Below are 22,153 nucleotides of genomic sequence, written 5' to 3' on the forward strand. Positions count from 1 at the left end.
GCAACCTGTCCCAGCTCTCCATTGAGCTCCTCCCCCTCCTGAGACATGGTGACTGTTTGACCAGGGACCGCTCTGGGTCCATCATCTCTAGGTCATTCTGGGTTCGACAATGATCCCAAGAGGGTCACGTGCCTGGGAAAGGACAGTGGGTCCACTGATACCCCAAAGGCTCCCAGCCTACGGTAGATTCACAAGGTCTGGTGTTAATAAGACTGGTCCCGAGAAACGCCTCCTACCCCCCACCCCTTACACCAAGAATACCACTTGGACCAGCCAGTGCGGAGGGAAGGGTTCTGCAGACCAAGCAGGCAATGAAGACTCCAGAGAGCCAGCTCTCACTTCTCCGACACCTTTTTCATGCCGCTCAAGTAGCTCCAAGAGGGTCTGGCCTCTTGATGGTCACATGACCCCAAAGAAGCCGGTCCCTGTACAGAGGAGCCTGCATTGGAGGGCTGTGGTTGTTATCTTGGGTGGCTTCTCACTACAGAAGCAGTGGCTCCACAGGTGACAGGGTAGGAGGGAGCCTGGGTAAGACCTGACATCTCCGGGGGGCGGGGTGGTCAGGGGGACCCCAGAAGCAGAGCAAAGTAAGCCTGGTGGTCTCCCTTTAATGAAACCTTGGAGGGGCTGGTGGCCAGTGTGTATAAGGTGTCCAAAAAAGATAGAGCCGGAAGGGGTCCTCCCAGATAAACAGTCACCCGGGGCCAGAGCCTGGAGGTGGTTATTGCCGAGGAGGGCATGGAAAACCCTGTGCTTTCCCACACTGCCACCCACTCCGTGGCAGAGTCTCCTCTGCTCACTTTCTTCTGTAGCTGATGGCCTGAATATTTAAAGACCTGCAGAGGCGAAGCACCAAATCCACAGGACAGAAATAAAGAAGTGGATTCATTTCAGGTAAAGGTTAGTGAGCTCACTCATGAAAAAGTAAACAGCTGGATACCTCCCAAAAGAACACTAATAAACTATGGGATATTCTTAGGCCCAGCAAAACATGCAAGTCACTCCACTCTTGGCATCCTTCATAATAATAAAGAGGACTTTATTGTCTTTTTTAAAAACAGCTGCATCACTCTGGCCTGTGCGCCTGTGCACCTCACTGAGTCCATCTAACACATCCCAGGCACCTCCTGCCATGCCCCTGCCCTACGCTGTTCCTGCCTGAATGGCAGAGACCCTGGCTGCATGCTGTGGTGGGTGGTGACACTCCCACATCCAGATGACAGGACCTCAGGCTGTCCTCCTACCTACAGGCCCGTGTATGTGGGCCATCTTGACACTGTCCGGTCAAAGACATTAGCATTTTAAGTTGGAGTGGACATCGCCAGGTTTTTACCCCGCGGTGACCGGGGCTGCCTTCCCTCACCAGCACAGCCACTCCCCACAGTTTGATGTCTGCCGTTCTGGCAGATCGTAAAAGGAGACCGATGATCCCGCTATCCCGCTGATCTATCTTTGTGTCTAAGTGCCAGTTGTGTTTCCTGCGGAACATCTGTTAAGATCTACATTTTCTACCATTTTTCAAGAACACTGGTCGTTTTCCCCCTGATTTTCGGATCTTTATTAAGGAGATAGCCCAGTGTGATAAGATGGTCAATTTTTTTTTCCTCCACTCCCTTTTGACCCTATGGTCGCTTTTTAGTGTATAAACTGATCAAATCTATATTTACGTGCAAATTGATCATGTGGCTTCTAGACTTTGTGTCACAAGTACAGAGGCTTCCTCACTTAAACTGTTTTAAAGTCCTGGGGTTGGGGATGTGGTGCACTGGCAGCGTGACCCAGAATTCAACCCCCAGCGCCACAGACTAACCAAATGGACTTTGTATAGTTTTAGTTTTTCCATTAATTAGGAGCTCGAAGCTTTTGGATACTTTCAAATGCAAGAAGTCATTGTGATCTACTCATTTTTTAGAACCATTTCAGAGTCCTTGGAAGGGTGAGTTCAGGCTAACAGTACTGTCTGAGGTAAAGACAGAGACACCTCCAGGATGGCACTTCGCAAAGCATGGCCGTCGGAGTGGTAGCAGCAGCCATCACCCCAGGCAGGGCCTTGGGAAAAGACGTGGTGTGAGGGTTCCAGTCACGTTATGCTTGTGGGACTTGTTTGGAGACATTGAAATGTGAGGAATGCTTGAAACAGTTGGAGATGACTTTGAAAAGCTTTGGGTTGGGTTGGAAAATGACAGGTGGCCAGCATGACCTGAAGGTTTGTGCCTTTCCAGGGGCCAGTTCTGGCATAGTGCCAGGAAGGGGGGGGGGCGTCACAAGAAAACTGCTTTCAGGTTTTGAAATATGAACAAAAGGTGTTTTTCCTGGGGCTGGAGACTTTGCTAAGTGATTAAGAGCATGTGTTGTTCTTGCAGAGGACCTGGGTTCAGTTTCCAGCATCTATCTACATGACAGCTTACAGCTTTCTGTAACTCCAGTTCCGTGAGATTTGACACCCTCTTCTGACCTCTGTAGGCACCAAGTATGCGTGTGTGCAAGTACATTCATACAACCGAAACAGTCATGCACATAAAATTGAATGAATAATAAGACATTCTTCCTCTCAAGAAATAATGCCTCCTGTGAGCATCCAGGGATTCTGCAAAGGATGCAGAATTAGAATCAGGACTTCCAGCTAGGTGGTGGTGGAACACGCCTTTAATCCCAGCACTCAGAAGGCAGAGGCAGGTGGATCTCTGTAAATTTAAGGCCAGCCTGATCTACAGAGCAAGTTCTAGGACAGCCAGGGCTACACAGAGAAACCCTGTCTCAAAAACAAAACAAAAAATCAGGAATTCCAATGTCTTCACTTTCAAGATTCTTAGATTTGCCTTGAAAATCATGGACAAGTGTCTTAGTCTGTTTTCAGCTACTATAACAGAAGACTACAACCTGGATAAAACACTTAGCAGAAATGCCTTTGGCTCATAGTTCTGGAAGTTACAAAGTCCAAGACCATGGTACAGGCCTGTGGCGGGGGCCCTCATACTATGTCTATGGTAAAAAAGCAGAATGGCAAGAGAAGGCCATAGGAAAAAGCAAAGGGGATCCAACTTACACTCTGGTGTGTGTGTGTGTGTGTGTGTGTGTGTGTGTGTGTGTGTGTGTGGTATACATGTGTATACACGTGTGGGTGGGTATGCTCATCTGTGTGCACATGATGTGAGAGAGAGGTTGACTTCAAGTATCTTCTATCCTTTTTTTTATAAAGCAAGCTCGCGGGGCTGGAGAGATGGCTCAGAGGTTAAGAGCACTGGCTGTTCTTCCTGAGTTCAATTCCCAGCAACCACATGGTGGTTCACAACCATCTGTAATGAGATGTGGCGCCCTCTTCTGGCCTGAAGGATACATGCAAGCAGAACACTGTACACATAATAAATAAATAAAAATTAAAAAAAAAAAAAAGCAAGCTCGCTCTCTCTTACTGGACCAAGAGCTTGATTTCCTGGGAAATCACTTGTCTCTGCCAACAGAATCCCATTCCTGTGCCCAGCCCTGGAGTTCCAGGCATGTACCTACTACCATGCTTGGCTTTTGCTTGGGTGTGGTGCAATTTGAACTCAAGCCCTCATGCTTAACAGCAGGTACTTCACCCACTGAGTCCCGTCCCCCAAGTTGCACTCCTAACGCTGGAGAAAACTGACCCACTCTCCTGATAGTCACCTCGGTTTGCTCACAAGGGGCCAGTCCCCTTTTATTGGGGCTCCACCTCCTCGCACTGGTGCATCAGAAATCACGTTTCCAATGCAGTGCATGAGGGACTCATTCCAGTCAGAACCCCAGGGAGCACACTACATCTCTTCTCCTGCGATTAAGTTAGAATAGCAGTGGCTTTGGTTGATGAGTGCTCACTGTGCCAAGCATTACATTAACTACATCTTGTGTGGTCACTAGGGTCACAAGCCACACAACTAGCCCTCTCATTGCCACTGGCAAGCTGGGCCTTAAGGAGCTCAAGGGATTCCCTAGGGCCTAGTGAGTGAGACACAGGCCCAGAGGCTTCTCTTCTTACCCTAAGCTAATGTGCTGTCTCGTTCCTTGTGGGGGAGCATCACCATAGTGTTCCTGGTCACCCCAGACCCACACCCCACAGGCTGGGCTCCACCCTAAAGAGTCCAGTTGTAGTTGTAATGTGTTCTGCGATGCTTAGGAAAATAGACATAATGAGAAGCAGCATCTCTAGGCTGACCCTTTATCACCCAACAACCTTTAGTCCTTTGCTGTGTGGTTGGTTGTAGAGATAAGGGTTTCTATGGAAGCAGGTCAGTGCTGCCTTGTAAATCCTAGTGTGAGCTGCGTGGTTTACATAGTTCCCAAGCAGATATCCCCCTATAAGGCTGGCCCCAGAAGCAGTCTGAAAGGTCTGAAGAGTGCCAAGCATGAGCATGCATGATCTTGTTCTCCCGCTGAGCCACCTCCAGCCCCTGATGAGGTAGGTCCCATGGTACAGAGCCAGGCAGGGGGGTGTCTGCTGTGCTGGGGGAGCTCTGAAAAGTTGGCTTCAGGGTTGGAACCCATCCAGGGAGGACAGCTCAGGATCAAACAGCTTTGCAAATCAAAATGCCAAAGCTCAGAGGCCTGCCAGGACTTGTTTTTAAGGCAAGAGAGAGATGTGGGGATAAAAATAAGGGGTTTGAACTTTCTGAGGAGTAGGAGATTTCAAAGGATATTTATTTTCTAAGATTGGGGGACACAACTAGACACTCTATCACTAAGCCATAATCCCAGACCTTTAAAGGACCTTTATTTTTTTAATGAGTACTTTAGGCCTGGGGAGATAGCTTACTGGTCAAGAGCACTAACTGCTCTTCCAGGACCCAGATGTGAATCCCACACCCACTTGGCAATTCACAGCTATCTATAAGTTCAGTCCCAGGGCATCTAATAACATCTTCTGGCCTCTGAACACCAGGTGTACATGTGGTATACAGACATACAGACAAGCAAAATACCCATAAAATAAAAGGAGCACGTTGGAATGTAATTCAGCCTTTAAAAGAAATGAAATTCTAGGGCTGTGGTTAAATCCATGGGGTAAAGCTGTCTAGCATGCAGAGAAAGGCCCTAGGTTTAATTCTTAGAACAGCGGTGGAAAGAGGGACTAGACACAAAAGATTACATATTGTATGATTTGACTTACATAAAATGTCCAAAGTCAAGGCAGAATCAAGGTGGTAGTTTCTCAGAGCAGATAGGGAAGAATTGATAGTAACTCCAAACTGGTACAGTGCAGTATTTTGGAGGGAGACAGTGAAAAGGTTATGTACACTTAAATTATAATGATGGCACAACTCTGTAATATACTAAAACCGCCTTGAATTGTGTACTTTACACTGGTAGCTTATGATAGGTAAACTACATCTCAGTAAAGCCGTTTGAAAAAAACGGAAGCATGAGTCTGGGAATGAAATTCAGGGGCGTGCAAAGAATCTGTGAGGCCCTGTGTTCCTGGTACAACACTGCCAGAGGAATCATAACAGGTTTCTCTTCGGGGCGGGTCTCTCTGGCCAAGCCTGACCACATACTTTCTTTTGTTCCTAACTCAGCAGATGTTCTCATTGAACCCGCAGGCCTTTTTCAGACCTGCAGTCTCACTGACACTTGAGAGAAGAGCCAGACCAGCTAGCTAGCTGGGGATCCTGGGGAGTGGGATGGGGGGTGCTCAATTGAGAAAAGTCTGCCCAGGAGAATGAAGGAGATGAAATCCCTGATGGGTCGCGGGGGCCTTGCCTCCTCGCCCTGCCTGGCATTTCCTTGTAGGGCTCTCTGCTCTTCTGCCTTGTGAGTGGGCGCTCCCAGGCGGAGCTCCACCCAAACCGAACAGCCAGGGTTCAGCAGCAAAGCAAATAGACTTTTGGCAAGAAGTCTTCCCTGCCTCCTCTTCTTAGACACAGCTCCATGTTTGGCTCCCTCTCTGCTGAACTTGCTCTGCATGAAATGGCCCTCAGTGGGAACTCAGGCCTGTTCTGGGGGCTCCCTCTTGGCCACAGCTGCCCCCTTTGTAGAGGCTGTTGCTAGCCTTTTCCAGTCCAGCCGGTTTTCCTTCATTAGATAGCATTTTCATGCAGTAAAATGCGCAGATCTTCAAACTGCTACTTAAATGGTTTTGTGAAATGATTGTCCTTGTGTCGTTCACGCCCCTAAAACGTATGGAGCATGTCTGTCACCCCAGAGAGTTTCACTCAGTGTCCTGGCAACCATTGTCTGATTTCCATCACGACACATGTCTGTTTTGGGTGCTGGGGTTGAACATGTGCCACCGAGCTACACCTCCAGCCCCTTTATGACACCTGTTTGTGCCAGCCCTCCATTGTCACATGGCTGGAACCACACAGTATATGCTCTTCTTATCCAGCTTTGTGTGTTTGTTTTTTGAAGACAAGGTCTTGCCATCCTTGGCTGTCCTGAAACTTGCTATGTAGTCCAGGCTGGCCTCCAACTCAGATTCACCTGCCTCTCCCTCCAGAGTGTTAGGATTAAAGGCGTGAGTCTCACACATCAGAACACCCACCACCTTTGGCTCCGTGTCTGCCTTCAGTTACCACCTGCCCAGCCCCTCTCCTGCCGCTCCATGCCCAGCCGGGGGGGGGGGAGGGGGGCTACAGAGAGTGGAGTTGGACAATGGCCCTTGCTAGGAGGGGTTCGTTTGCAGGAAGAGTCTAGGCTTGGAGCTCCCCTGAGGAAGTGCAGGGGACCTGCAGCTCATGCAGGGTAACTCTAGTGGGGGACATCCAAAGACAGCGGAGGCTGGGAGGAAACCAAAGCAGCAGCTGAGGGTGGCACCCAGAGAGACTCCAGCATAGATCAATGTGCCAGGAGCTCCTCCTGGGATACTGCCATCTGCAACAGGTTTCTCAGTCACTTTGGGAACAAGATGAGTCCCCAAGCTGGCTGTGGCTGACAGCTGGGACCAGCAAGCAGAACATCTGAAACCTAAGAAGTAGTCCAAGAGATTTTCACCCCTCAAATGTGCCTACCCCAAGGTTCATTGCATGCTGACATCTGACAGATCGTCATGAGCAGCAGCAATCTGGGCATGCTCTTCTGAGCTGGCCTCTACCACACCGCACTACTCATCTGCACTAGGGGGAATGGCTGTGGATGTCTTGTGGCCATGCGGTTATGTCCCAATTTATGTGCCCATTCAAGTGCTCATGGACATTCACATACTGTTAGTAGCGGTTTTGCACATGACTTCAGGTGGACATAAGCATGTTTTTTTAAATATTTTTTTTTTTTTTTTTTTGGTTGTGAGCCTAGCCTTTAACGGCTGAGCCATCTCTCCAGCCCTATTTTTTTCTTTTTTAAAGATTTATTTATTATGTATACAATGTTCTGCCTGTGTGTACACCTGCAGGCCAGAAGAGGGCACCAGATCTCATTATTGATGGTTGTGAGCCCCCATGTGGTTGCTGGGAATTGAACTCAGGACCTCAGGAAGAACAGCCAGTGTTACTGGGTGTTTTCTTTGGAGTAGAAAGGTCAGAAAGAAAGGATAATTTTACTTTTGTGTCCACGGCCAGCTTCTCGAGTGTTTGTATGCTGTAGAAACTGAAGAGACTAGGATGCGCCCTGAGTCAGCAGTCAATACTGAAGTCAAGGACATTCCAGTGATGTTAGAGTGTGCAACCCAAGGGATTCCCGGTCATTTTACAGATGTTCTGGTAATACAGAAGAAAACTTAAAGATGCTTCTCCATTTGCTCTTACCTGGCTGAAAAAAAAAGTCCTGATTCTGATGTGAGGTAGAGTGGCACTTACTGGTGATCCCCAGTACTCAGGAGGTGGAAGTGGGAAGACTGTGAGTTTGAAGCCATCCTAGAGACTACAGCAGCATCCTGTCTCAAGCCCATGGCAAATGCCTAGCCTGTGCAGAGCACTGGGTTCAGTTCTGGCACGGAGGAAACAAAAGTCAATGCTGTTGAGGAAATGCAGCCAATCATTACCTGCTGCGAGCCGCAAAAATATACAAAGTAGGATTTCAGCTGATTATGACAAAGCCATACCTGGAAGAAGCCAAGGGCCTTCCAGAGCTCAAGCTGAGGCTCAAGGAGCCTTGGTGAGATTTGGCTTTTGATTATCAGCCATTTTCTGCTGTGAGTTTCTTGTGTGCTGCTGTAGCTTTTCCATCTTTTTTTTTTTTCTTTTTGGTTTTTCAAGACAGGGTTTCTCTGTGTAGCTTTGGGCCTTTCCTGGAACTCACTCGGTAGCCCAGGCTGGCCTCGAACTCACAGAGATCCGCCTGCCTCTGCCTCCCAAGTGCTGGGATTAAAGGCATGCGCCACCACCGCCCGGCTGCTTTTCCATCATTTATTGGGCACCATTTCCCCTCTACTAATGAAATATTTAGATAATCTGCACTGACAGCTATGCACAGCCAGAACCCCAGTTCAAGCCTCTCTGTAATTATCGTCATTGGCAGCATCCGGCCAGGTCCATTCCCAGATGGAGGAAAGTACCTTATCAGAGATACCTCTGTACTCTCTAAGAACAGACTTAAGCATCCAGGCTACCCGTTTGAGAAGGCCTGGCGGATGTGCCAATAAAGCTTAACTTCCTCCTTTCCCAAATCTTACCTTTAGTTCCAGATCTCCCTTTAACTATCACTGGAGGTATCTAGCTGTACACAGGTTGCCTAGCAACTGAACGCACCTTCCCCCACCCTGCAGATAACTGGCAGATAGCGTGAACAGATAGGAGCCACAGGAAGGAAGAAGGCAGTTTTATTTTCTCCCACTGACGTAGCAACTTATAGATTCTTAACATTTTCTACCAATCACGTTTAAGACTATAGTGGAGGACATAAGATCCCTCTTCTTAGATATTACCCAAATTTAGCCTTTAGTTAATTCATTAGTCACTTCCCTTCTGGGTTGCAAATGATAATTAACAATTACTGCCCCTCTGTGTGATTCTTATCACCCCTCCATTTGACCCTGGAAGCATAGTGGTCACTGCCGGAGGAAAATTCTTCCCTACCTTTATGACCCGTAGAATTCAAGCCTGGTGACCTTGCTCAACCAGGAGATTGCTATTGCTTGGGTTTATAACTGGACTCCTGAGAGGACAGAGAGATGGAGAAAGGAGAGGGATAAGGAAGATTTTGAGGCGAGAGAACGGGTGGATGAATTGGAAGATGAGGAAGAGTCAGATGGGGAAGTACTAGTTGGACAATAATGAGATGAAAAGGACCTAGATGAAGCAGAATTAAGATGAGAGAATTAAGATAAAACTTAGAGGGAGCAGTAGATTAATATAGGGAGAAATCAGGCAAGAAAGGAGCTAGGCATGAGAGCAGAATAGAAGCTTATAGAGAGAGAACTCACACAGAAAAATAAAGTGTATGGACTAAGGAGTTTTGTGTACAAAGATTCATTTCTTTTCATCAAAGATTAATTATCAGCTGGTTGTAGATTCTTCCTGGTCCTTGGGAGGGGACTATCAAGGGGCTGGACCCCCATAGTTCCCAATAATTACCAGTTCCCACTAGCTTTCCTGAATGTGTATTATAATGGTAATGGCTTTCTAGATAGATGGCTTTTCAGAGACTTGAAGGCCACTTGTATAGTAATTTATTTTGGATAAAATAGTCCATCTTCTAATGCTCATCCCTAAATGCCTCTATCACACCCCTCCCTCCAAGGCTTAGGAGTCCTCGTGGGAGAGGGGGTGGAAAGACTGTAGGCACCAGAGACGGTGGCTGACTAGAAGGTAACTGGTTTGGGGACACAGCAGGAAAGCTGCACACACAAACTCACAGCAGCTGTCACAGCACACAGAAGCTCAGCACCAGCTCAAGCCGGACAAAATCCCAGCATGGAGAGGGAAGGTGGGCACCCAGCCCTCGCTGAGGAGTTCTTGGCAATTGATAGCTTCTGAGAAAGGCAGTTTTCTTTAAGGTTGTGGTCCCTGGGAGGTTGGTGGTACTGAAGTGGAAGACCAGTAGCGGATATGGGCTGCACAAACTGGACTTAATGCATTAAAAAGAAAGAAAGAAAGAAAGAAAGAAAGAAAGAAAGAAAGAAAGAAAGAAAGAAAGAAAGAAAGAAAGAAAGAAAGGAAAGACACGAATTTGGGTAGGTAGGGAGAGGTGGCAGGTCTGGGAAGAATTTGGAAAGGGGGCAGAATATGATCAAAAGACATTGTATGGAAATTTCAAAGAACAAAAAAAAACATTGCAAATAAAGAGTTCAGACTTGGAGGGAAGCTGTTTAAAACTCAGAAAGTGGTCAGCCTTTAATTCCAGCACTCAGGTCAGTACTCTGTGAGAAAGGCCAGAGTGATCTATATAGTGAGACACTCTCTCTCTCCTCTCTCTCTCTCTCTCTCTCTCTCTCTCTCTCTCTCTCTCTCTCTCTCTCTCTCTGTCTCCTCTCTCTCTCTCTCTCTCTCTCTCTCTCTCTCTCTCTCTCTCTCTCTCTCTCTCTCTCTTTAAATTTTCCAGAGCTGAGAACCGAACCCAGGGCCTGCAAGCACTCTACCACTGAGCTAAACCCCCAACTCCGAGACTCTTTCTCAAAAACAACAAACAAACAAAGCCGGAACTCAGGAAGTAAACAATTTCCTCAGTAGCCTCAGGAAATCCTTGAAACTGACCAGATTCCCTAGGCTTCCTCTCCAAGCTTAAGTAAGCAGTAAGAACTGCTGAGAGATACTCTCAGACAGTCCAAGCTGCCTGGAAGAAGCAGACCTGTCAAGCCACCTGGAAGAGGCTCGAACCAATGAAGCTGCCTGGAAGAGACACTCTCCGATCTGTTGGGCTGTCAGCGGCTTGTAACGTGTGCTCCAGGTTCCCAGCGTTCTTGAGTGTTGTCACTCATGCTGGAGGTAGTTTAGCTGGTGCAGCTGTCTTTGAGTCATTTCCGCGCCTGGTAGTAATCCCAGTAGAACTTCCTGTTTCACCTTGTTGGACTTTGGTGGTATCCTTACTTCACCCTTCACCAGCTCCCTATTTGTGTGAGCAGACCCTGGTTCATGACTCTTCAGGCGAGTGTCACACAATACCACTTTTTCTTATGCTTCACTTGAGCCCGCTCATGTCTGATGGGTGCTTGTCTCCTTTTGTTCTGTTTCAAAGTTCACAGTGTAGCCCAAGGTGATCTGGAACTGGTAATCCTCCTGCCTCAGCCTCTCTGTTGCTGTGATTGCAGACAGGCATGTGCTCCCGTGCCAAGCTTAACATCTGTCTTTACATTGTGTCTCTCTTCCTTGCTACCTTTACCTCTGGGTCAGACTTGACTTGGCCCTCCATGTTGACACGTCAGACATTTGAGAAATGTTTTTGCTGGGACTGTAATCCGAAGAGTACTTGACCTAGACTTGCCAAACCTCTCTCCTCCTCCCTTCAAGGCTAAAGACACCTACCAGCTACTGTGACTGGAAACATCAAACCATGAAATGAGAAGAAAAAAAAAAAATAGTGACACCTGGATTCCTGGAAGATCTCTACCTATTCCAGGGAGAACATGAGAATCCTTCCTCTCTCTTAGCCTGCCTCTCCCCTCATTGTCCTGTCTTGGATCTTTGACCTCATGCTCCTAGATGACCTGCTAGCAAAGTTCCTCCCTCCCATTCTTTGGCTACCAAATAAAGCCTTTTTTTTTTTTATTCCTAGCATTTACCTTTGTGTGTGTGTGTTGGATGAGCCTGGGGACCTGAGTTCAGTAACATCAGCTTCACCTGACATCTGGGCTACCCAAGACCGTATTGAATCAGAATCAACAGCATCTGCTATTGGTGGAGGGGAGACACAAGAAAATCTCAGTGTGAAGACTGGAAGATGGGAAGATGCTTGGATGGAATTGAAAACCAGGCAAACACAGGTGAGGAGTCTGAGGTCAGGGGTCGCAGGACTGGGCTGGGAGACTGGCTGGGTTATATGAGTGTGGATCATATACAGTGGTTTAAATCTTTGTCTCCTCTAAAACTCATGTTGAGACCATGGAGGAATATTGCTTCCTAGCTTGTTCTCTGTGACTGGCTCAGCTTGTGCTTTGGGCTTTTCCCACATGGAGCATTCGTCAAGAAAATGCTCCCCTCCCCTTTTTTTCATATAGGCTAATCTAATGGTGGCCTTCTATCAATTGAGGTTCCTTCTTCGCAGATGACTGTAGGCTTTGTCAAGTTGACAAAAATTCACCAGAACAGTGAGGGAGGGCTTCCATGTCATCAGATCACTCCAGCTGGGGGTGGGTGAGGTTCTCTATTTAACTTGGTCCAGCCTAATTAATGCATTTGCCATTTGTGTCCATTTCTTGAAAAGTCTGGTCTGTGGTTATTAACACTTGACTGACCGACATAGAGAAGCCAGCAGTATTGCCTAGAACCAGGGAGCTTCAGTCTTCCACACCTCTGAGGTAAGTGTAGATCGTTAGAACAAGAGGGTCCCTATTCCCTGCCAAGGTAGGTGGCTGAACCTTTCCCACATGTTAGGTATAATCTGTTACACCAGAAAATCTGTCTTTGAACAACTGTTTGTTTTGAAGCGGCTCTGCCTATGAGGCTGGCCTCAGCCAGTGTTGGGATTCCAGGCATGGCCAGCTCTAATGTTTTTGTCTTTTGAAGCGCACAATCTGTTCCCCAGGACTGTGCAGGTGGTGTGGTAGGGGCACACCCACTGGGATGACTTCTGAACTGTAAAGTCACTCTCAAAGAGATAACATTAGCCAGAGTCCCCAGCCTCCAGTCTATCAGGAATCCCACAAGCCCTGCCATCACTGGCTGAAATTTGATCTTGCTGGCTTCAGAATCACAAGGATAAAGCGCTGAAGTGAATTCCTGAGCAGACAAGAGTAAGGAGAGGCGTTCCAGTGTGTTGTCTCCTGAGAGGTCTGTAGATGAAGAGGCCAGTTGACTCTGGAAGCATCAAACCAGGAAAACAGCTGCACCTGGAGTTTTGTTTCTGCCTTTTCTGGAGCTGGGGATGGTATCCACTGTGCAAGCCACACTATTTCTGAGCTGTACCTCCAACCTTACACCTGGACTTTTTTTCTTTTAATAGAAGAAAGAGTTTATTGGGAGCTTACTTACAGTTTCAGAAGTTTAGAGTTCATGACCATCGTGGCAGGAAGTTTGGCATCAGGCAGGCAAGCATGGTACTAGAGCAGTAGCTGGGAGCTCACATCTTACCCGCAAGTTGAGGGCAGAGGGATTGAGAGACAGGGCAAGCTTTTGAAACCTCGGAGTCCACCCCCAGTGACACACCTCCTCTACACCTGGACTGTTATGATATCCCCTGTGGCAACCTTTACCTCCACAAGCAGAAACTTCTGTATCCCCATCAGCCCACTGAAAGGAGTCAAGGAAGGCCTCATTATGTGAGGGGAGCTTCCCCAGAACAAAGGAAAGGCCCTTCTGGGGCCAGGGGAGTTTACAGGAGGCCACCCTGTGTGCTGAGGACCAGTGGGTCCATCTAACCACTGGAAGTTAGTGCTGAGCAGCAACTTTGGAAGCCGCACCCCACATAAGTGGAGGGGGTTGTGTCTCTGCCAGAGAGACTGAGCTCCTCCAGACATGGGGTGTTCTTTCTTCCTGCTTCAGGTCAAAGGGCATTGTGTCTGCTAGTGTGTGATTTACAGAGCAGGGGTTCTGAATGACTTGGTAGTCATTCAGAGTGATAAGGAGATGATATATATACATACACACATATAAATTGTATCATATGTGTATATGTATATACATGTATGTATTCTGCACACACACATGTATATATATATATATATATATGTATCTCAGTATTTTATGATACTTTAGCCTAGACTAGCAATTTGTGTTTGGAGGATTTCCATGCAATTTGTTCCCCAGAGCTGAAATCAAGTGTCATGGGGAATTCTGAATTTGCAATTTTTGTATAAACAACCTTTTATTTTCTTAGGTGTATTTTCAGAGCCACCTGTCTGTCAGCTCAGGGCTGACAGGGCCCAGCAGGTGTTGGAGGCTGACTATCAAGCATGTGCTCTCAACATTTAACAGGACTCTGCTGCACTTTAGCACCCAAGGCAGTCCTAAAGAGGACATCTGGTGATTCTGTGCAGAGCCAGCGCCTGCAGCCCTAGAAACTCCAGGAAGTTGGATGGAAAGGGTTCGCCCTCTGGTGTGGCAGGCACAGCACTAGTTCTGTTTCTAATTTTGTTCCATAAAGGAGGTAGATCTCAGGTAGGGTGAAGCTGTAGGCCGGTCATTCCAGCTTCAGACACACCAGTAAAAGGGATAAACCATTTCCCCACGTTCCAGAGTCTATGCTGTCTTCCCGGCTGAAACATTCTCCTAAATCCATGGTCTTTTCTCCCCGCAGCCCCGCCTCCAACTCAGGCCCTGCCCCTCGGCGCGGCCCTGCCCACTCGAACTGCGCAAGCTCAATCCGTGTCAGCCGTCCTCCGCCGCAGTCCTTGGCGCCAGAGACGCTGCAGCATCCTAGCCATTAGAGTCTCCTCCGCTCGCTCCAGGTCCATCCCTCGTCCGCTGCCTCTTCTGGCGCCATGGCGAAGCCGTTGACGGACAGCGAGAGGCAGAAGCAGATCAGCGTGCGTGGCCTCGCCGGGCTGGGCGACGTGGCCGAGGTGCGGAAGAGCTTCAACAGGCACCTGCACTTCACGCTGGTCAAGGACCGCAATGTGGCCACGCCCCGCGACTACTTCTTCGCTCTGGCACACACCGTGCGCGACCACCTAGTGGGCCGCTGGATCCGCACGCAGCAGCACTACTACGAGCGGGACCCCAAGGTGAGCCGCCCGCCATTCCCGGGAGGGAGACCCGGCCCTGGGCAGGGCGGGCTCCGCCCCCCGGTGTCGCCGGTGGGCTCCGGTCCCTGTTGCACCACTTTCACCAGTGACCAGTGAAGTGACAGTGGAGCTGTGCATCCTCTTTAGAAGGACGCGTGCATACCGTGCGCTTGCGGGTTTCCTTCTGATTGAGAGCCATCCCCCGGCTCCCCTGCCTGCCGCCCCTAGTCCCTGAGGATGGCTTTGAGTGGCCCTGGTCTTCCACTGCAGTCTGTCCCCTGGGGGTGTGTGTCGTCCGGAATCTGGCAGTCCAGAGCCAGGCCTCTGAGCTCAGCGGAGTCGCAGGCAGGTCTGCAAAAAGTGCCTTAGGGGTCTGCTGTTTCAGCAGCTGCCAGGCCCCAAGTCCAGGCGGATTTTCTGGCTGGTTTCCAGCTGTGAGTTTCCGAGATGGCTGCAGAGTTGGTGCTTCCCACCCCCTTTGTTTTTCTGCAGCCCCGAGTGAAGAACAAGGGACTGGAACCAGGCCCGGTAGTTTTATGAGTTGGATAGGGGTGAGATCAGTCATCTTCTGCAGGGAATTGTGCCCCCCCCCCAACCCCACACACACACACCGTGGACCGATGAGAAAAAAAATCGTTGTAAAGCCTGCCTAAAACGGGAGGGATCGGAAGGCTGTCTTTGAGGTTTCCACCCTGGCAAAACTTGTCTGGAGATTGCTTTAGAAGTTGTTACTTTCTCTATTTTGCAAACATCTATTCTCAGTGGCAAAATAGAGTAATTGAAGAAAGCCTCTGACAGTTCTCACCCCCCACCCCCACCCCACCACCCCCACTGTTCAGCCCTGTCTGACCTGTAACTGTATGCAGTTAAACTGGCCTCAAATTCAAAATCCCCCTGCATCTCTCTGTCTGGAGTTCTGGGGTTAAAGGCGCAGCCAGCTCCACCAAGCCCCACAGTCCTCATTATTTTTTGCCATTTGTGCTTCCAGGTAATTTCTGTTCCTAAATACACAGGTATGTACATTTGTGTGCTGCACAATTTTGTGGCTTTTGTTTCACCCCAAACCATTTGTCGCTTCACCCATAAACAGGGTTCCTGGTCAATAACACATACTGGTGCTTTTCAGCTTGTGGATGAATCATATTTTTGCACAGCCCCCTGTTGCCAGATTTTCTTCCTCCCTCCCTCCCTTTTTCCCTCTTGGTATGGAGAATTCTGCCTACCCTGTACTAAGATAGAGTTAAAAACTAGCAAGGAACAGACATCTGGGGCCAGTTAGTAATGATTTGATTGTAGTGGAAACCTGGGCACCCGGCGGCTGCTTTACTGACAGAACTTTAGAGAACTTTTTATACGGGGCATTGAAGTATACTGGATAATTGGTAAGAGTAAACATTAATTGCTTTCCAAACGCATTCTGAGGCTTTTCCCCTTCCTGAAATAAAGATGGTAAGGACAGGCTGTTAGACTACCAGTTGGGCCTCTTCATATTTAGTATGCAGGACAGCTTCTAAAGAAGTGGCCCCGAATGGCTAAAACAGGTTATTACAACAAGGGCTTGGGATAAGTGCCAGGGAAAGTGGCCAGGAGCAGTGGCTCCCCCAGAATGCCTTGTTAGTACAAGAGCTGTGTTGCTCAGATTCTCTGGTGTTGTCCAGGCAGTGGGTGACAAGGGATATGGCTTTGCCTGCGTGTTCAAGGTCATTTCCCAGGAGTTGGAGGACACTAGGGCTCCAGTTATGATGGGTCCAAGGATTAAGGAAATGTCTCTCGGTGCAGCCGTCTACCCAGCAGGTTTCCTGATCCTCAGGTGTGACGGGTTGTCCGCCGTCCTCCCTGTAGATGGGAACCTTTCTCCCCGTGCTCCACTTAACATACACATATCATACATTAATTTAGTGTGGATGGGTATGTTTTGGTGGTTTACACCGATAATCCCATCATACAGCATATCCTGTCTCAAAAACCAAAAGATAAGTAACCTGCCCAGTTTGTGAATGGAAGGCTGCTGTTTGTCAGAGCCCCATAGGAAAGCTATATAAAACTGGAAAGCTGAGGGCTGGTGAGATGAGTGAGGTGACAGGCACCTGCCGTGCCAGCCTGAAATTGGTTCCTAGAACCCCTAGTGGAAAGAAGGAAAGACACCGTGCTCTGACCTCTGGAGTTGACCTGTGGCTATGTGTGCCCATGCACACACACACACACACACACACACACACACACACACACATACACACGTCATACAAACGTAAATAAGTTAGAAGTGCCTCTGGGTATGGTGATGTGCTCCTGTAGACTCAGCTACTCCAGAGTTTGAGGCAGCCTGGGCCAAAGCCCCTGTCTCATACAAGAGACAGGAGAGGTGTAGCACAGTGGTAGAGCCCAGGTTTGAGTGTTTGATGCCCTGGTTTTCCACACTTGTCTGGGTAACTGATGATGACAATCAGCCAGTCACCTCTCTGCACAAGTCCATGTGAGGAATGGGAACGGACTACCAACAGAACACCTCGGAGCCCGCCCAGGCTCCGGCAGTGCCTGAGGGATGTGAGCCTGCACGTCCCAGACTGGGGAATCACGGCGGCATATACAGTGACTAGGAGGGAGATGTTAACTGTGGTCTCGCCACGCGGTGCTTACGTTAGAAGTGCCATTCATTTTGTTTTCTACATCTTTTCTTTTTTCTATACTGGGAGAAGCACTTGAGGCTTTTTTTGTTTTTTGTTTGTTTGTTTGTTTTGAGACAGGGTTTCTCTGTATAGTTTTGGTGCCTGTCCTGGATCTCACTCTGTAGACCAGGCTGGCCTCAAACTCACAGAGATCCACCTGGCTCTGCCTTTCCAGTGCTGGGATTAAAGGCATGCGCCACTACCACCCGGCTATATTTATTTATTTGTCTATTTATTTATTTATTTATTTTTATTGATTTTGGTTTTTTCGAGACCAGGTTTGTCTGTGTAGTTTTGGCGCCTTTCCTGAATCTCCCTCTGTAGCCCAGGCTGGCCTCAAACTCACAGAGATCCTCCTGCCTCTGCCTCCCGAGTGCTGGGATTAAAGGCGTGTGCCACCACCGCCAGGCTCCAAAGACTTTCTTAAACTCATCCATTGGCTCTTGATTTTTCTTTCACTTAGAGGCACTGTGTTTTCATTTTTTTTCTTAATTTTATTATTTCATAAAATAATAAATAAATATATTTTATTATATAAATAAATGTAAAATTGGTGTTTTGCCTCCATTTATTTCTGTACATCAGTTTTGAGTCTGGTGCCCATGGAGGCCAGAAGAGGGTGATGGATTTCTTGGGACCTGAGTTACAGACAGTTGTGACCTGCCATTTAGGTGCTTGGGATCAAAGCCAGGTCCTCTGGAAGAGCAGCCAGTGCTCTTAACCACTGAACCATCTCTCCAGCCCTAGAATTGTGGTTATTAGAAACAGAATAATTAGCATGGATTCTCTTAATTTCTGACAAAGTCTAGAAGTTCATCCTGAAACAGCTCCTCAATCTAGGGACCAGAAGACCTGTGTATCCAAGGAGGGCTGACCTGAGTCTAACCTCAGTTACACTTTTTGTTTCACTCATTCGTGCTGGAGATAATCAAACCTAAGGCCTGACGCATCCTGGGTAAACACTCACTACTGAGCCACACTTTCAGCCTCAAACCCTTTCCATCCTGATTTTTCCACTTTGTGGTGTCTTTTTTGTCCACGTGTGTGACTTGTACTGTCTGTTTGGGTTGACACCCCTCCTCCCTTTTGGCGGGATCCCTCTGTGTAGCCCAGAATAGCCTTGAGTGACACCACACACCAGCTAGCTGAGTGTAGTTTTTTTTTGTTTTGTTTTGTTTTAGCCTTTCTTAGCCTCACATTTTTTACATCTTTAAAATGAAGAGAGTTGAGCTATATAATCTATTTTTGAGGTTTTTGACATTCTGAAGAGTTAAGGTTTTGTGTTTACTTGTAAAATGTTTCCATTTTATGTTGACATTCCGGCTATCCAGAAATGCAGAGAGCCAGAAGAGTTCAAGGCTATCTTTGGTTACATAACAAGTTTGAGCTCATCATGAACCATGCAAGAGACCCTGTCTCAAAAACCAAAATCTTACTGGGTGTTGCTGGCACATGCCTTTGAGGCACAAGCAGGCTGGTTTCTAGGTTCGGCCTGGTCTACATAGTGAGTTCTAGGCTAGCCAGGGCTACACAGTGAAACCCTGTCCAGAAGAAGAAGAAAAAAACAAAACCAAAAACTGCTATCCAAAAATATTTGCGGATGGTTAAACAAGGTGTAACATAGAAGGCCTCAGTGAAGTTGGGGTAAGACGTCATGGTATAACCAAACATGGTGAGCTCCAGGCCAGGCTACCAAAACTGGAACCAACACAGAAACCCTATCTTGAAAAACCAAAAATAAATATTAAATTAAAAGTATTGAAGTGTGAGACCCTGTGTCCAAAATGAAGAAAAAAAGATTCAAGTGATGGTCTGGAGTGCCTCTGGGCATTTGCAGCTGGTATTATAAAACTTATGTTGAAAATAGAGGAAAAGATGCCTTGAATGTGTATTGACTGAGGAGTCTGTTCCTAAAGGTGCCCACCTCACTTTGTGCCTAACAAATGCAGAGGGTGGGTTAAATTTGGGCAAGAAGTCAGGAACTAAACTCAGAGCAAATGGCAGATGAAATCCATTTCCGGGAGACACCAGAACCTTGCTCTCATGTGTGCTGTGTGCAGATGCCTGGTCTCTATAGAGGACTTTGCAAAGCCAGTTGAGTGCCCTGTGGCTTAGTGACCTTCACTTGGGGCCCCCTGGACTGTGGTTTGGTCCCATAAGCATGAGGCCCAATGGTAGCAGTAGGTTGAGGAAAAGCAGGTCTTCTGGGAAAATAACCACAATGAATTTGCAGTCTGGACCTAAGGAGGTAATCCAGCAGCCAGGCCCTCTGTGAACCCCACATCTGGGGCTTTGTTAGAATTCATCAGTAGTAGGAGCAAATGCAAAACCTTTTTGACATTCCTAGTCTCCTGATGTGTGTGTTCCCGAGTGTGTGTGTGTGTGTATGTGTGTGTGTGTGTGTGTGTGTGTGTGTGTGTGTGTGTGAAGGTGACCTTTCCCTCTGGCAGGCTTCCCCAACAGCAGATAAATGAAGGTCTTTGGCCTGAAACTGATGGTCGCCAGCTGTTCAGTGTTGACTGGATGAAGACTTCTGTCAGTGAGCATGCACCTTTGGCCTCCGCTCTTATAGGCTGTGATGGCTAATTTTATGTGTAAACCTGGCTGGGACACAGTGCCCAGACAGACAGCATTATCCTGATTTAGAGGAAGGTGATTTAGGGGATGAGATTAACATTTAAATCAGTGGATTTGTTTTTGCATTTTATTTATTTTGAGACACAGTCTCCCTGTGTAGCCCAGTTGGCTTTGAACTTGTGATCTTCCTACCACAGCCTCCTGGCTGGATTCTAGGCATATACCACTCTGCTTAGCTTTATTTAGTTAAAATTTTAATTGCTACTGGATTTGTCAATGTTCTGTTGCTGTGAAGAGATGTCATGACCACAGCAACTCTTATAAAAGAAAGTATTTAACTGGGGCTTGCCTACAGTTCAGAGGTTTAGTTCATTGTCATAGTGAGAAGTACAGCAGCATGCAGGCAGACAGGGTGCTGGAGAAGTAGCTTGAAAGTTCTACACCTGGATCTGCAGGCAGCTGGAAGGGGGTGGACAGATCTGGCTTGAACCTCAGAACCCACCCCCAGTGACACACTTCCTCGGACAAGGCCACACCTCCTAATAGTGCCATTCCCTGGTGACCAAGCATTCAAATATATGAATCTTTGGGGCCATTCCTATTCAAACCACCACAGACCTTATTCAGGTAAATCTGAATCTTTGCTACAGAAGAGAATTTCAGGATGAGGTGAAGATTGAGGGAAAAGGATGCAGTTCGGTTGTTCTAATGTTTGCTTGACCTGCACAAGGACCTGGACTTGATCCAGGCATTGCATAAATAGGGTGTGGTGGCGTACACCTGTGATCCCAGCAGTCTCGTGGAGGCAGGACAGTCAGTTCAGGCTCATCCTCATCTACCCAGCAAGGTCAAGGCCAGACTGAGCCTGCACTGTCTGACCCTAGTCACCTCTGTGATTCCCCTGGCTGCCAGTCTCCGTTCTTGTGGCTTCCCTGAGGTTACCTGAGGAACACAAAGTCAGATGAGGCTGGGTTACAAAAGACACTCCTTGCCATTTGTTTTATTTTGCTTTTTGTTATTGTTTGAGGCGAGGGGTCGCTGTGTAAACACCAAGCTGACTTCCACTTCCAAATCCTTCCATCTCTGCTGGGATTATAGGTCTGTGCCACCATATCCCCAGCAATGCTCATTGTACATTTATTACTCTTACCACTTAGAAAAATGATAGAAGCAAAACGAGGGTTAAGGCACTCTGGCCACGAAGACCAAATGTATATATCTTAGTGCATTCCTCAAGGGCCTGAGCACCTCATAGAGTGAATTCTGCTAACTGGCTGCTTATGGACTGGCCTTGCGATTCTGCCAGCCTGGTCTGTCCTGCAGAATCATAGAGAGCTTGATCTCCTGCTGCACAGTCAGTCTGCTTAGCCTCCTGTCCACTGTGTTCTGTTTGTTGGTTTTGTTTCTCTGGAGATTTCCTAACATGGAAGGCCTGTAAATGCCTGCAAGGGCCATTGTATCTTTATGAACTATTGCAACTGACCTCACCTCTGTACCTCAAGTATTTTTAATTTTTTTTCTTTTTAAGATTTATGTATTTATTATGTATACAGTATTCTGCCTGCATGTGTCCCTGCAGGCCAGAAGAGGGCACCAGATCTCATTACAGATGGTTGTGAGCCACCATGTGGTTGCTGGGAATTGAACTCAGGACCTCTGGAAGAGCAGTCGGTGCTCTTAACCGCTGAGCCATCTCTCCAGCCCCAATTTTTTTTTTCTTCATTAAAAAAAAAAAAATGGGACTGGTGGTGCTGGAGAGATGACTCAGCGGTTAGGAGCACTTGCTGCTTTTGCAAAAGACCTGAGTACATCCCAGCATTCACGTCGAATGGCTCTCAACTGTGGTAACTCCAACTCTAAGGCGATCAGACATCTCTGGCCTTCACAGGCACTGGTGTTCATGCGCACTTAGCTACACACAGACCCATATATATACACATAACTTCAAATAATAAAAATAAGTCCAAATATTTTGGGGGGCCTCAGAGAGATGGCCCAGCTGGAGGTCAGATCACAGCACCCATGTAAAAACTAGGCATGGTCCATTCCGTGCATGTAACCCAGCATCGAAGTGGAAGGAAGCAGGAGGATTGCTGTGGCTTGCTGGTTGCTAGTTTAGCTGAATGATGATGCGACACAGACTCCAGGTTCGAGACCCCACCTCAAAGGGATAAGGAGAAGAGCAACAAGAAATAGAGAAGGG

General features: G+C 47.7%; 1 protein-coding gene across 1 annotated transcript in view; it reads left to right on the plus strand.

The window, feature by feature from the left end:
* Positions 1-14,338: 14,338 nt before the first annotated feature.
* The window catches only part of Pygb (glycogen phosphorylase B), a 57,371-nt gene continuing 49,556 nt past the window's right edge, over positions 14,339-22,153 (plus strand). Inside the window, exon 1 of the mRNA XM_028893435.2 lies at positions 14,339-14,707. Within this exon, the coding sequence (XP_028749268.1) occupies positions 14,465-14,707 (243 nt within the window). The 5' untranslated portion in view covers positions 14,339-14,464. The remainder of the gene's footprint in view (positions 14,708-22,153) is intronic.

This window comes from Peromyscus leucopus, chromosome 4 (assembly GCF_004664715.2).
Source record: "Peromyscus leucopus breed LL Stock chromosome 4, UCI_PerLeu_2.1, whole genome shotgun sequence".
In the NCBI taxonomy this organism is placed as follows: Eukaryota; Metazoa; Chordata; class Mammalia; order Rodentia; family Cricetidae; genus Peromyscus; species Peromyscus leucopus.